The sequence below is a fragment of the Temnothorax americanus genome, unplaced genomic scaffold, assembly GCF_048541705.1.
Source record: "Temnothorax americanus isolate GAGA-0224 unplaced genomic scaffold, ASM4854170v1 Scaffold10, whole genome shotgun sequence".
NCBI lineage: Eukaryota > Metazoa > Arthropoda > Insecta > Hymenoptera > Formicidae > Temnothorax > Temnothorax americanus.
In genome coordinates this window covers 1,146,177-1,161,296 of record NW_027509231.1, presented here as the reverse complement: position 1 = coordinate 1,161,296, position 15,120 = coordinate 1,146,177, and the positions used below count along the sequence as shown (strand labels likewise).

The 15,120-nt window shown below is 43.7% G+C and overlaps 2 protein-coding genes across 4 annotated transcripts in view; one reads left to right on the top strand and one right to left on the bottom strand.

Moving 5' to 3' along the window:
• The window catches only part of Jbug (filamin-type immunoglobulin domains fbug), a 35,359-nt gene extending 31,202 nt beyond the window's left edge, over positions 1–4,157 (top strand). For both annotated transcript variants that reach the window (XM_077414620.1, XM_077414629.1), the window contains 11 exons: positions 78–317; positions 404–547; positions 1,420–1,578; positions 1,674–1,822; positions 1,907–2,093; positions 2,170–2,432; positions 2,515–2,686; positions 2,761–2,979; positions 3,058–3,254; positions 3,420–3,722; positions 3,977–4,157. In XM_077414620.1, coding sequence (XP_077270746.1) covers positions 78–317; positions 404–547; positions 1,420–1,578; positions 1,674–1,822; positions 1,907–2,093; positions 2,170–2,432; positions 2,515–2,686; positions 2,761–2,979; positions 3,058–3,254; positions 3,420–3,722; positions 3,977–4,045 — 2,102 coding nt within the window. In that variant the 3' untranslated portion in view covers positions 4,046–4,157. The remainder of the gene's footprint in view (positions 1–77; positions 318–403; positions 548–1,419; positions 1,579–1,673; positions 1,823–1,906; positions 2,094–2,169; positions 2,433–2,514; positions 2,687–2,760; positions 2,980–3,057; positions 3,255–3,419; positions 3,723–3,976) is intronic.
• On the bottom strand, positions 3,637–8,546 carry LOC143901976 (ribosome biogenesis protein BMS1 homolog). 2 transcript variants are annotated; one of them, XM_077414651.1, is made up of 3 exons: positions 8,399–8,546; positions 7,306–8,230; positions 3,637–7,166 (listed from the first exon to the last, which is right to left on the bottom strand). In XM_077414651.1, the coding sequence occupies exons 2-3, from the start codon at positions 8,157–8,159 to the stop codon at positions 4,271–4,273; spliced, it is 3,750 nt and encodes a 1,249-aa protein (XP_077270777.1). In that variant the 5' UTR covers positions 8,160–8,230; positions 8,399–8,546; the 3' UTR covers positions 3,637–4,270. The 2 variants fall into 2 exon arrangements, with proteins under 2 accessions (XP_077270777.1, XP_077270784.1); XM_077414658.1 differs by having other exon boundaries at positions 7,306–8,191; positions 8,399–8,529.
• Positions 8,547–15,120: the final 6,574 nt, after the last annotated feature.

The window sequence follows — 15,120 nt, the reverse complement described above, 5'->3', positions numbered from 1 at the left end:
ATTACATAACTTAGCTGTACTTATTTTTTATTAATACTTGACGTATTCTAATTTAGCTTAATAATACTAATTTGCAGGGAGTCCATTGGATGTGACGGTACGTGGTCCTACGGGAGGACGGGAAGTGACGGCCACGGGATTAGGTCTGTATCAATCGTGTGTTGGAAAAATAACATCTTTCACGATCGAGACTCTCGGGCGTCCTGGCAAGGAGTTTGACGTCGTTATCAGCGGTCCGCAGGGTAATGCCGTACCCGTACGTTGTTATCAGCATCGCGACGGCAATCTGCTTGCCGAATTCACGACGAATAGCGTTGGTAAGATCAGAGAGAATCGTAATATATGAGATATCTTGAGAATTTATATCTCAGAGAGAAACTGAATTATTATTGAATTATCTTAGGCACATATAAAATCGACGTATTGCACGGAGCGAAGCCGGTATTGGGCTCGCCATTCTTCTGTCAAGCTTTCGACGCAGCTAAAGTAAAGCTTCAGGAACTAGGTCCCATGACGATTTCTGTTCACGACCACATCGCATTCAAACGTGAGTGATAGTTACAATGCATATATTGCATGCATCTTCCTACACGCGTGATCGATGTAGTAGTAAAGGAGATTAAACATATGGAAGTGGGCATAAAAACATTTTCAGCAATTATAACAATTTTGCTGTAGCAACTTGCAAATTAAAAGTGTAATCAATGTTTTCTTTATTTATTATTAACAAACTTAACATAAAACTTAAAAAATGCCAAAAATGCACCAGAAATCGTAAAAAAAAAGGCAATCGATTTTATTGTGAATTTTATTCGATTAACATTATTATTTTATAAGATAGTTAATGTAAACTTTAAAGCTTATATTCGTTATATTTTCTAAAAATACCTTTCATATGCGTATTACATGTGTATACGATTCAATATTTTCGTTAGCGTGCGAACAAGATCGTTTTCACGCGCGAAGAAAGTATCGACGTGACCTAAATTGAGCGGTACGATCGGAATCAAGTTATTGGAATTTAGAGAAAAGCGTCATGTTAACTGCTAAGTAATCGTTTAGATTGGAACGTGAACGCTCGAGGGCATAATATTATTCAAGACGTAAGTGTATTTCACCGTTGTGTCCGACGCGCTTGTGTAAATGTGCCGCGTACGCATAGGCGGGAGAAAGTGGCGAGCGTTTTCTAGTGCACTATGCAACTACGTTTCAAGGCCATAGAACATAATCGCAGCAGATAGCTCAAACGTAGACGTAGACTACTTTCAAATAGCCTTGCGCTACGCGCATAATGAACAGTCACGATACATATCGCGCGCGGCACGATACCAATTGAAGAGTGCGACCACTCGTTCGTTCTACGACAACAGACGTAAGAATTGCGGATAATCGTTTGCGCAATTCGTTGGATGATTACAGTGATGAAAGCCGACGCTGGGACGGCCGACCTGGACGTGACGGCGACAAGCCCATCGGGCCAAGAGATCCCGCTGCAGGTCACTCCGCTCAACGATGGCGCCGAGATGATCGAGTTCTCGCCCAGCGTACCCGGCGCCTACATGATCAACGTCACTTACGGTAATTACGTTTAGACGTAAGGAGCTTAATCTTGAGAAAGAAGTCTCTCGCGTTGTTTGTATTTTTTATATTGTATTCATAATTGCTGGCGATAGGCGGATGTTCCGTACCTGGAAGTCCAGTGGTATGCACCGTCGACGCGGTCGGGCAGGCTCGCGCGAAAGGCGAAGGATTGCTGAGCGGTCATGTGGGTAAACCGGCACACTTTATCGTCACCGGCACGAGAAGTCCGCCGGCGGTTCAGGTACGACGTAGTACAGAAGTTGCTTCGTCAAGTTGTGCGTAGGATGTACGGGATTCTTTTTTAATTGAACCGTGCGCGTCGCAGGTGGACGGACCGGACAGTGTTTCTAAGGCCACCATTGAAGCCGGCGCTAATCCCGGCACGTGGAACGTGTCTTACGTGCCGAGTGAAGTCGGAGTGTTCGACGTGAGGGTCGTTTCCGCCGGGCAACAACTGCCGGGATCTCCGTGGCATCCGAAGATCATTGACACGCGGAATCTTCGTGTTATCGGTGAATAATTGAAACGGTATTTAATACTCCAGGATGTTTCTGTTGAACTTACGATTGCAATCGCGATTGATTATAGGTGGCTGGTCCGCTGTATGCGATGATATTGGTCGCTTGAAATTGCATCCGTCGAACAAGATCAGCTTTGACACCGCAGAGGCCGGACCCGGCGAAATCAGTGGAACTGTCGGCGATCACCCTCTCGCCTTCGAAATGACATCTAGCAACAGGTTGAAGCTCGTTCCGCCGCAGATAAGCAACGGCGAACATCGCCTGGAGATACTGTTCAACGGCACACCGTTTCCCGGTGCACCGAAACTCGCGCTCGTGCAGGATTTGGAGGTTTCTCATCAATCAGAGATTCGATTTTAAACACTCTTTCAACTACATATTTTACTGCAATTATCGTTGTTCATTTTTTTAGCCGCCAGTGCAGGACACAAGCCGAGTGTTATTAAAGGGACGAGGATTAACGTCGGCCAAGTGCGGCGAGGAAGTCAGTTTTACCATAGACGGTTCTCAAGCCGGTAGCGGAACTCCGAAAGTGCAATTGTTTTCGCCTACCAACGAACTTAACGTCATGTTACAACATTTGGGTAAGAAAAAGAAAGATAAACGAAGTTAAATGGAGATGAAAAATGCAACTCTAAATGTTCTTTGGATGAAACAGGCGACAGCGTTTATCGTGCAAGCTATATACCGCTAACGCCGGATCCGCTTTTGATGACCGTGTCGTGGAATGGGAGACAATTGAAGGGTTGCCCATTGCAAATTAACGTTACGAGTGCGGCCGACGCGTCTAGAGTTATCTGTTCCGGAGATGGACTGAAGCATGGTGTCGTCGGACAAGAAATCAGAAGTTTTATCGATACTAGAAGAGCTGGACCAGGTAAAAACTCGTTTCGCGCTTATAATAAAATTATATATTACTTCCAACATTTTTTTAAATTGAAGACTCGTTTCGCAGGTGAGTTAACGGCGCATTGCGTTGGACCGCACAAAGTAGCGTATTGCGAGCTGTACGATCACGGCGATGCCACGTTCACGTTGAACGTGAAGCCTCAGGAAGCGGGACGACACGCACTAACGATCAAATATGCTGGAGAACACGTTCCTGGTTCTCCGTTTACGTTACGCGTCTCCGGAGCCCCGGATGCTTCAAAGGTATCTAATACTGAATATTTCAGTTTGCTAACAAGAATAGTAGTTCTAAAGCATCCAAATTTTCCAAGTTAAAATCTATTTGATATATTTCAGTAAATAAAACTAAAGATATTAAGATATTTATCGAAATTAAATTTTAATTTTAATTAATGTCCGAAACATTAGGTTCGTGTCTACGGACCGGGAATCGAGCACGGCGTACTGGCGACTTTCCAATCGCGATTTATCTGCGACACGCGAGGCGCTGGCGCCGGTCAGCTTACAGTGAGAGTACGTGGGCCTAAGGGAGCGTTCAGGGTAGAGATGCAACGAGAGACTCAAAAGGACCGAATCATTCTCTGTCGGTACGATCCGACGGAACCCGGGGATTATAGAGTGGAGGTTCGTTGGGCTGGTGTCTTGGTGCCAGGTTCTCCGTTCCCCGTTAAAATCGTCGACACGCAAGACGAATTACTAATGCTCACACAAGTAAGAATTACATATAATTATCCTTCTGACTTTATACATAAAAATTATGGAGAGAAATGCGATTTGATCGTATACGATCAACATTTAAACAAAATACATAATTAAATGCTTATAACTCATATTATATATACTATTGTATATTACTTTTAATGAGTTATGTAACTGTTTACAGTGTTTACATGATTATATTTAATGGCTATTGTACAAGTGGCATTAAAATAGGTACCGTAATGTCTGGATGTATGTAATTTCAGGGCGGAGATAATTATTCGACAGGCCATCATACTATCACATCGTGGCGTGGATCGCAAGCTATATTGTAAAAACGCCGCGGCTAACTGTTATATTTTGTATGGACTAATATATTCGATAATATATGATAATTATTGTAACTTATGTGCAAACGTTTCCAATAAACTCAACATTCCGATTAAATATATATTTATTTATTTATTTATTTTCAGGCTACGTATTCGTACGTGGAAAAATTATGTACAGTTTCTCAATTTCAAGATATCAATCTATATTCATATCCTGTCTCAGAAACCTCACCGATTCTTTTTCTTTTCCAGCTTACTGAGATCCCTAAAGATATCCTTCTTCACCTGCTTTTGCTTTATCATCTTCTTGGCTTCCTCCTCTGCGATTTTCGCCTGGTACGCCGTTATCCTCTTTGTCATGGCCTCCTTCGCCTGTTTCTGTTTTTGCGTGTAATTCGTTCTGATCATCTTCATTATTCGCGCGATCTTCTCTTCTTGGGGCTCGCGTACTACGGCGACTCTGCCTTGCTTGAATTTAGGCTTACGCAAGTGCGGTATGGGCTCGAGTTTAGGTTTGTCCCTGTACGGGAGCTCCTTTTGCAACTTGCGTGGAATGAACAGCGGCCTGAATACCTTGACGTCTCGCTCGACCGGCGTGTATATCGAGTCTTTGTTGGGTTCGGCGTGAATATTCATCTCTCGCTTCAGCTGACCCGTAGTCTTCATACCGCGCCATCGATTCTTCTCCGCGGGTGGCAACAGCAGCGATGTCACCGGATTGTAGAAGCGCGGCACGTCGACCTTGTACCACGTCCTGCAAAATACTATGTCGCTCAACATTATCTTATCCTCGAACGTGGCGCGGAAGCAGCCTTCCGGCTTGGCAATCGCCTTTTTGATTTGACCACGAATACCCGAAACCGTCTTGATTCGGGCACCTTCGAACTTGGCGACCTCGAGCGCGCTGTTGAACATGTCCTTGACGAACGCGGTCTTGCGGTAGATCTTCATTGGCACGCCGGTGAGCTTGAGCTTCTTCACCACGTGCGTGCTCTTGTCCAACTCCACGATCGCACCGGTCGCCGCGATGCGGAAACCCGGTTCTCTGCTCGCAACGTCCTGCACCGCCAGAACTCCGGTACCCTGCGGAGTGATCGGGCCCCAAAAGTGACCCATGCACGCCACGTGCTCCGGCGTGTATTTCAGCATCCGGTGACGCAAATTGTCCTCCAGTTTGGAGTAAATCGGCAGCGACTGAAATCTACGCCAGCCTATGGAGAATATAAGCGGGTCGCGACTCTTCAAGATCCTTGAATACCATCGGTGCTTCTTGATTCGCGTCTGCACGTAACCGATGTTCTCCTCGCCGTGCAACAGGCCGCCAATGATGATCGGATACGTCGGGTCGAGATGCGTTATCAGCTCGGACGGCACTGCCTCGATTTCCACGCGCACGTACATGCCAGGACGGTAGCCCTCCAGCTGGACCCTAATATCGTCGTCCAGCCCTTCGAACTCTGACTTGTTAATGCCCGCCTGTCTCTCTACCTCGGCCTTCAGCTCATCGTAGTACGTTTTCTTTTCCGTATTGTCATACTCCGCGTCGAATTGCTCTTTCAACTTCTTTTTCTTTTCCAATAGCTTCTTCCGCTCCTCCGTCTCGTCTGCCGACAACTCCTTGGGAACCGCGTCCTCTGCTTTATGCTTCTCCCCGGTCTCTAGATCCTCGAAGTCACCATATAGATCCTCGTCATCCAGCTTTAAAAGCTCCTCGGCATCCTCCGATTCCTTCCACTTGCCCGTCACGAAACGATTGATCAGTAATGCCTTGTTCTCCTCTTCCAGCCAATCGCGTGGGCTCTCCATCGTGAAGAAAACAGACTCCTCCTGATTCTGCAATTCTCGCTCAAGTATCTTCCGCTTCTGCTGCTCTTGTACCACGCGGAATATTCCACCGATATTCTCGCCAAACTTCTCCTCCTCCTTGTCCTCTTTCTCTTCCATCGCGTTACTATTATCGAATACTCCGTAAACCATCTTCATTAAGTTCTTGTTGCTTTGCGCCCGATTTACATAGGCTTCTCTCGCTTTCTCAATTAAATTCCTCCTCCATTTAAATTCATCCTCGACTTCCTCCTCGCTCTCATCCATCTTGATGTCTCCTTTCTCTTCTCCTTGTTCGTCTTCTTTTTCGGAAGCATCGTCTTCGAAATCGCTGATCCGATCCGCATCATCCATCTCTAATCCCGCGCGCGAATCTTCGTCGCTGAGCTCGTCGAAGCTTTCGTCATCAATGTCCCGCTTTTCACGTTTCTTTGTTGCCTCCAACAAACTCAGTGCTTCTGAGATCTTATTTTTTATCAATTTATCTGATTCTTTACTCAAGGAATGATACACTCCTGCATTTTCTTGAGGAATATCTATCTTCTTATTGCTCGTTAACTCAGATTTATCGACATCTACATCATTTTCGATAGCTGAATTAATCGAGTCCCTCTTCTTTTTCTTTTCTACATTGCCTTCCTCAGTGTTTTTCCTCTTAACACTCTTTTCATTAGATTTTTCCGAAGTCTCCTCGTCGCTCGATTCACTTTCGTCATTTTCATCCATTTTGTACTCATTATCGTTATCACTGTCATCATTTTCATCCATTTTGTGATCGTTATCGTCATCACTGTCATCTTCATCTTCATGTTTTATTAGATTATCATCATTATCCTTGTTCAAGGTATTTTGTGCAGCCGCCTCGTCTTTAAATATTACTTTTCGTCGAACTCTTCCATTCTCTGTCACCAATTCACCCGTATAAGGAGCCATACTTTCGTTCACGTCCTGCGACTTAATCGGCGCGGCGTCGCTGAACAGTTTCAGCTCGCTGTGCTGCAGTTTCTGGTCCAGCGTCTCCTGCGTATCCATTAAAGCGCCAGCTAAACCTGTATCCTCTTCTTTGAAGGAATGGCTGCCACCCAACTCCACGTAAACGGCGTCTTTGTCGTAAACTATGCCACCGACGCCGGAGAACGGTGCGTAAATCAGCCGTTCCTTCTCCACTAGGGCTCGCTTCTTGATCTGCTCCGGTAGCGGACAAGGATCCGGCAGAAAGTTCACATCCTTGATCCTCATGTCTCCGCAGCCAGGTATATGAATGGATGTCTCCTTGTTCAGAGGTATTCCTCTGACGTATCTGAAAGCAAATTCACTCTCTTATTAAAATGTATAATGAAGACTTTGATACGTGAAATTTTAATTAACTTTAAAATGCGCTTCAGATACGATCAATTTGAAGATAACTCAAGAACAACTCAATTATCTCATATACATACCCGTACAAACTGATATTTCTGTCAACCTTCGGATTCTTCCTGATCAATTCCGGTGGCGTCAAGTCTTCCAATCTATCAGCGAGTATGTAAGGATGGGTGGTGCGCCAATTCAAGGGCCTGAATTTCATGACCGATATAAATCGCGCCAGATTCTTTATCTCCGTGCGGAGGTACTCGTCGTGCAGCAATCCAGAGAGGTAGAACAATTTCGCGCCGGCGTACACCTCCGTCCAGAACCGATGCTTCAACGTCTTCTTGGTCTTCCTCATTTGCCTCGCGTTCTTTACCAGATCCAGGTGAGTGAGAACCCCCATAATTCTGGGCATACCGTGCACCTGGCATATGTTCAGAAACTCAAATATCTCCATCTCGAATCCGAAGGAGGCGTCCACCAGCAGCAGCACCAAGTCCGCCACCTTGGCGACGTCGATCATGCTGTTGACGTCGTTGTTGCACTCCACGAAGGTGATCCGTCGCTTCTTGCCCGACACAACGGTGACCGGGCCGAGTATGTTGGTCAACGGCTGTTTGACGTAGCTCTTGATCAAGCATTGAATGACCAGCGACTTTCCCACCTTCGGCGGTCCTACCACAGCCACCAAGACCGGCGGTGGCTCCAAGGGCGTTCTGTCGACTAAAGGTATGTGCTGCCTCTTGGTTTCGATATCCTCCTTCCGCCTGAACCTCCTCTCCGCCTTGACCGCGGAATGGAAGGTGAACGCTTTCGGATTCTTCTGCTTGTCCGACAGTTCCTGAACGTGCGTCTTCTTGGCCTTCTTCTTCTCCGCCTTACGGCCCGCATTGCGGTCCCTGTGGCTCTTGTGCTTCACCGTATCGTCCATCGCGGACGACATATCTCGGCGCCTATTTACTTTCTCGCTCCTTTCTGCTTATTAATTGTCAATTAGAAGCCCGTAACATATTGCTGTAATAATAAAACATTACTGTAGTGTATATCAACAAGTTTCTAGCCTAAAATTACCGACGCGGTCTGGGATTTCTATATTAAAATTACATTTGTCGATATATTTGGAAATATTATTTTTGTAATATTTATGGGCTTTTAAATAAACAGAGATAATTATAAACTTACTCCGCGAAAAGGGAAATTAGTTGACGGTTATGCACAGAAATACAACGCACGTGGGCAAGTCCTCGGTTTCAAATTTTAGGTTATTTCACGTTCACGCATGGGCAATGGGCATGGATTCAGCGCTCCCGGCTCCGTGCTCCGTGTGAAACAAATCAAGCCTTCACTATTATATTGTTTTATCGTAATATGATAACGTGCCGAATAGCGAACATTGGTAAGGTAGAAAGAAAACATAATCGGCAGCTATTCTAAAAATATGTTCCAATATTTTCAAGAATTATAATTTCGAGATTTCAAAATTTTGAAGATATCCAATTTTCTTTTTCAATTTTTATTATTTCTTGTCTCTATTTTTTCACAATTTTACAGCACAATTTTAAAGCTTACATTAATTATTTTATTATTAACACTTTGAGTGCCAAGCTGGTTTCAGCATTAAACTTAATGAATATAATATATTATTTAAATATTTTACTGCTTTTTTTTTTAAGGTCTTAATAAAATTTATATTATTTATTTCATATCTTAAATGTTTAGAGTCAAATTAGTCTTGATCGAGTAAATGAGATCGTCACTCACAAACGCGGGATTTTTGTGGAAATTTTTATTCATCATCCCAGATATGAATGACATTTAGCACTCGAAGAGTGTTAATCATTATAATTACATATTAATCGAAATCTGAATTCGATTGAAAAACTTTTAGAAGTCTTATTCGCGACTGACGCGAAGTATAGTTTTCTTCTCAAAGTTTCAGTATACCAATGACAACACAAGTACAAATTTTTCTAAACGCATAATGCATTTTCCCCGCAACAATTAGCTTACGCGCGAATTATTCCGTCGGCTCTTGTAAAACTATCCTCTATAATCATTTCCTACGAGTATAATTTATATAGAAAGAAAAAAACTTCTCCTCAATTTTTAACGCTCCGCGCACGTGTGCTCGCCTGAAGATCGATTGTTGTTATTTTTCGTCGTACGGCCCACGCGATAATACGCCTCACGTGCTCCAGATCTCATCCGCGTAATGCAAACGCGGAGGTACCTATAACGCGTCGCTTAAAACCGGTCAGGAAATTGCCACGACACGAAGGTAACGAGCCCTCGCGCGGACCCTTTAGCACCGAACAATGCTGCGCGGCGATTGGAAAGTCATCGATCATGTATCCTAATTCGCGCGGTGTGCCGCGTGATATTGTAAAATTTCCGACGATGATCGATCGTCCTCGAACTCCCGGGAGAACCGACGCAGATCGTCCGAGGTTGATCACCGCAAACGCGCGGTGCCGCGCAACTTCGCGCCGTCGAGGTATACACACATCACGATAACGAGAAAAAAAAAAGAGCGAGATAAATATTCCGCAAATAGAATATATAGTTTTTCGACAAAGCGCAGAGAGTGGATTTTGCGGCAATCGCGCGATGAAGCGCCGTCGCCGGTTTTCATTAGCGCGCGATTTACATTGATATACGAGCGATTAATACATATAAAAACCGTAATGCTTCTTCTATCGAGACTTTTTATACTCCACGCTAATATAAATATGATAAATAAATATATATATATATATATTTATAATATATATAATGTAATAATAATAATAAAATAAAATAACTAATGACGTTAATTTAATTAATTAATATCATTAATTGTAATATTTAAATTAATTATAACATAGGATAAGAATAATAATACATATCGCGTGACAAATTTTCTTTGAAGTTTCGGCTTGAAACTCGAAATGCCACTTGTGAATCCCTCATACGTTTATACGACTGTTTCGCCAAGGTCTTATTGTAACACGTTGAAAAAAAAAAAATCGGGGTAGTTCTCCGCTTAATGAACCGCTCGTGTCCGGTTTGCGCATTGCAGTTTCGGTCTGTCAAGCCGGGACTGACAGCTGTCGCCTTTTAAAACCGCGGCCGAAAAAATTGTTTAATATACGACCGTACGTACATCGCGCCGCGCGCACTTGTCCCGCAATTGAACCGCCTTGGACCGCGGCGAATCGCCATGACGACTGGGGTGGCGACTTTCAAATGGGGATGTAATTTTAAGGGTGCGCGCATTTAAATTCAACCGAGCGCCGCTCGTGAGTACAGGAGTTACTTTCCCCAAACGCGCTTTTTTTTTTTTCAACGGAAATCGCGCGCGTTTTTCTTATTACGATCATGGAAACTCGGGGGAATTGTAGCAAATGGGCCGTGAATCCGCTTTGGAAAAAGAAATTTCGCGTACGGTGCACTGATAAATAATAGAGAATGAAATTTAAACCAATACGTACACCTTGAGTCGAATAACATGTTATTTTCAACCACCATGTGTGTCAAAATTGAAAATTCATTATTTTAACACAAAGCAAAATTATTTCAACTCCATTAGTTTAGTTAAATTAATATTGGTTTAGTGAAATTAACGACATATTAAGTAGGAGTAGGCGACCTATATGATTAAAAATGACTCAAAATGAGTGTACAAATTAGACACTGCGAATTTAACGGTGTACCTCTGGTAAGACACATTAAGTGACTATTCGTGTCAAGTACTCCGGTACATGATCCACGACAGCAAATATAACTTACGTAAAAATGTGAGCTTTTGTCAAAAGCTTTAATTAATTTTAATTTGATTGCTGTAAACGCTAGGCACGAGGAATTAGGGGGATATATCTCGATTTAGAAATCGCAAAATCAATAGCGCGATAAACGAAACCGATTAATTTAATGTTGAGTGCGAATGTGACTTGCCGGTGGCAGATCAATCCTTCAAAGGGCGCAAGGGACACAGATGGTGCTGGACGTCGTGATTCGACGAAATCGGGAAAATCCTGCCGCTCTATGTGCCCTTAATTGGGAAACAAAGATATCTCGTTCGTGTTGTACAATCTTATTATCCGCGTGTCGATTCGACTGAAATGAAATTAATCGAGGAGGTCAAACTCTAAAAATTTATTGGGTAAATCAATCGAAGGAAAAATTCTTTTTGTACATGTCTATTTGTATCCTTTGCATGCACGAGAAAGAAATTAAGTTTCTTCGGCTTGTAACTTTAAATTCGTAGTAAGTACTTAGCGCGCAAAATGGAAACGGGGACAAAAAGAAATAAATCGAAACTATATAATAATAAAACAGAATAAATGATTTATATAAAAATTTTATTTATTTATATAAATAATACACATATTTCTTAATCTATAATAAATAATATATCGAATAACGAGCTGCAACTGACAAAAAAAAACGTGATTGAAGCGTCCGCGTTATTAGCGCGTGCAGGATTAACGCGATAAGTTCGTGAAATAAGGGACATACGCGCGACGTGTAATTCCCACTATAATCATCCCTGCCCAAATTTTCCTTATTTCACGACCTTGTTGCGGCGCGCGGCGGCGCAACAACCAGTCATCGCGGCAGATTTACGAGGGCAAACATCGGGAGGAGCGAGCGGGCCGCGAATAATGCAAACGCCTCATAATCGATACCCCGCTCGACCGTCATCGACGCCGTAACGTGATCGGTGATAAATTCATATTTCCGATCGGTCCGCGTCACGATCGCGGGCGGCGATCAACACAAATCGTAAAGCGTTACGACGACGCGACGGTCCTCCGCCTCGCTTCTGATGGGTCGGGCCGCGTGCGCGGGACAATGTCCGCCAATTATCGGACGATTGTCGGTGGCCGCCAACTGTCGGTGGTGGCCGGTCAAGTTGCCGGTCGATCGGGGGAGTGACTGACCACTGCTTCGGTCGAGCACGTCGTTAAACTTTTGTCCGCCAGAAAACAGAAAACTGGTCCATCCGGTGCGCTTTCGTTTCCGCGAGACGCAAATTGCGGAACAGTTGAGAGAGTCGCGTAACGGGCTGCGTTAAAGCGGTCGTCACGTCAATGTGACGCCTCACACAATTGTAGAAAATATTATAAACTTAAAACTTTATTATACATTTTTTATTATAAATTGTATATAAATATTCTTCTATCTGTAGTTCGAGGTGTATTCATAATAGTATTTGATATAACTTTGTTTGGGATCATCGTCAAGTCATCCGGAGCAGATTGGTTGGATTTCTGGGAATTTCCAAGAAAATATTAAATATGATTGTTGGATGGAGTTTTCAGAGATAACAAGCATAACTAGAATGTTTCTATATATAGTATGAAAAATAATAATTTATTTTAAAACGTTTCAAACTTCGTTAAACATTTTTACATCGAAAGATAAACCTTCTATTTTTTTTTATCATTGCATCTTGCAAAGATGTTTAAAAAATTACGTGAAGTAAGAAAAATGTATATATAGTAAACTCAATTACAAGCATTCGAAAAAATCAGTAGAACAAAATATTACGGATTTTTCTGCGTCATTCTCCCTCGATAGATAATTGCAAGGGGAAAAATGGAAACGAGAAAAAGAGAACTTCGGGCGATGTTGCGGAAATTCTAATATTGTTGCAATCGCGGTCGACCACGGCCGGGCAAATATATATATCGCGGCGGTCCATCTCTCGTATCAATCGTGCATCGTGTTTTTCTAAAGAATACATCCGCCCGCTCTCGCCGACTGGTGACGAGAGCCACGAATACGTAATTTTATGCGTGTTTGCTTTACGCATGGGGACCACCGCTCCGCGTGTGCGCGTTTTGTATGACGTTGGGACGGAGGTGTCCTTACTCCCTCCCGCGCGGCGCGTTGTTTGTCCAGAAGATGGACTGACCAGCGGCTAAATCCACTCGACATCAGCGCGCGTATATATGCATGATCGAAACGAAATTATGAATAAATATTTGCCGATAGAAAGCAACCGGGCTTTCCGCCCGCTCGGAGGCGATCGTCTCCGAAATTGCGAAACGCAGAATATTTTTTAAAAATTCGATATAGCGTGTATAAATCAGGTGTCTTTTAAATTGACTCATAATAAATAGAATTCTTTTCGTCGGCGGAAAGGTTCCTAAATATACCTGCCTCTCGTTTCCCAGGCGCGCGCGTTCCGGTAATGTCAGGTGTAACTTCGCGTCCTCGGCTATATAACGGAGTTAACGCGCGCGGCGCAAACAGCGATTCTACGCAATGGAAAAAAAGAAACGTACGAATATATCGAGGACTGCATAGACGGGCACGTTCCTCCCGTTCCCTCGAAAAGAGTAACGCGGACACGCGCGTGTGCGCTTCTTGCCGCGCATGGGTGTACGCAAACACCTCGATTTGCGCCACGTGCCTTCACGTGCAGAAGTCGCGTGCGGACCGGAAGTACGAGGACGGATACTTTGGCCCTACTCACGGCCCGTAATACGGAACGATGTAAGTCATTGATATCGTAACCTGCGCGGCGCTTAATGGGTATACCGGATGACTCACACGGGCAGCGTCCCCGTTCTCTTTCTCGAGAGTCAAACCTTTTTCTTTTTTTCTTTTTTTGTTTTTTTTAGATAGGGACGAATGCTTTAAATTTTCAGGTATCGATTTTCCGCGCTCTATCGAGCTCAACCAAATTGCCTGCAATGCGGAGAACGCGCCGCCACACGAATAAGTCTCATTTATAAAGTCAAAGATAAATCGTGCGAGATTTCATCGCGGAAGTGATATTAGATGGACTCTATTTAAATCGACTTTTTTCTTTCGTTCGAGAGCCCAAATATAAATCGTAGCAAACTGCACAAACGTATAGGTACATAAATCGCTGAGTGTCGAGTCGAAAGATATTTAATAAGCTAAAATTTCGAAGCGCGTCGATCTTTAAATAAGACAATCCAAAGAGGATCTTCGGCGAGGATCCAGCTCCCGACAGAGAGTCGGCATTTGGATTTACATCATCCCTTTATAAAATTCCAGCCAGAGGGGAGCGCGCGATCACGCGATACCTATGGGAACCGGGTGTCCTCTCGCGCTCCTCCTGTCCAGGAGGGAGGAGGCATTAAAAGGCACGGCGGGTCCGCGCGCAGGAAGATATTACATAATACGGAATAAGGACTATCCGTAGGGTGGGCTCTCGTGAGCTCGGGGCGACGAAGAATGGCCGATCGGTGGTGCGAGGTAAAAAAAAACAAAAAAAAAACGGGCACGCGATCCACTTTGCGCATTCCTCCCTTCCTCTCGTTCTCTTTCTCTCTCCTTCTCTCTCTCTATTTCTTTTTACCTCGTCTCGCGCCCTTGATCGCGTGATGACGTGTGCTGGACGTGTGTGCACGCGACGCGGTGTGCACGTCTCGCGATACCCGCTGCGATCATCGTCGCGCCGTTTCCATCGCTCGCCCGGCGTGCAATCAGCCCGGGAAATAAGGGAACGATCTGCAAGACGTAGCCGTAGCGCGATGTTAATCTGCATTGATCTCTGTTTACGATATGCGGTTTCTCGGGAAACTGATTCGCGTGTGTAATCCGACGAGAGATCGATATTTTTCGGAACTTCTTTGCGTCGTGCATAATTGGAAAAGCGAAAATGTTGAATGTTGTTGCATGCAACACACATTGTAACAATTTTAAAATACTCTCCGTTTTAAAATATATTACATTTATATAATACTCTGTTTTAATTTTTTAAAATGTTGTGATAAAAGCTTTGCCAATCTCCACGATATCGAGAAGCATTTTCGATCGCATCATTTATTAAGTTTCCTTTACATAAAAAAGAAACGAGTTCATATTAAAGAAAAATTTATATTAAGAGGTGAACGATAAAATCGTGAGAAACGTGAAAGATCTCGCTATATTTTTTAGATTAA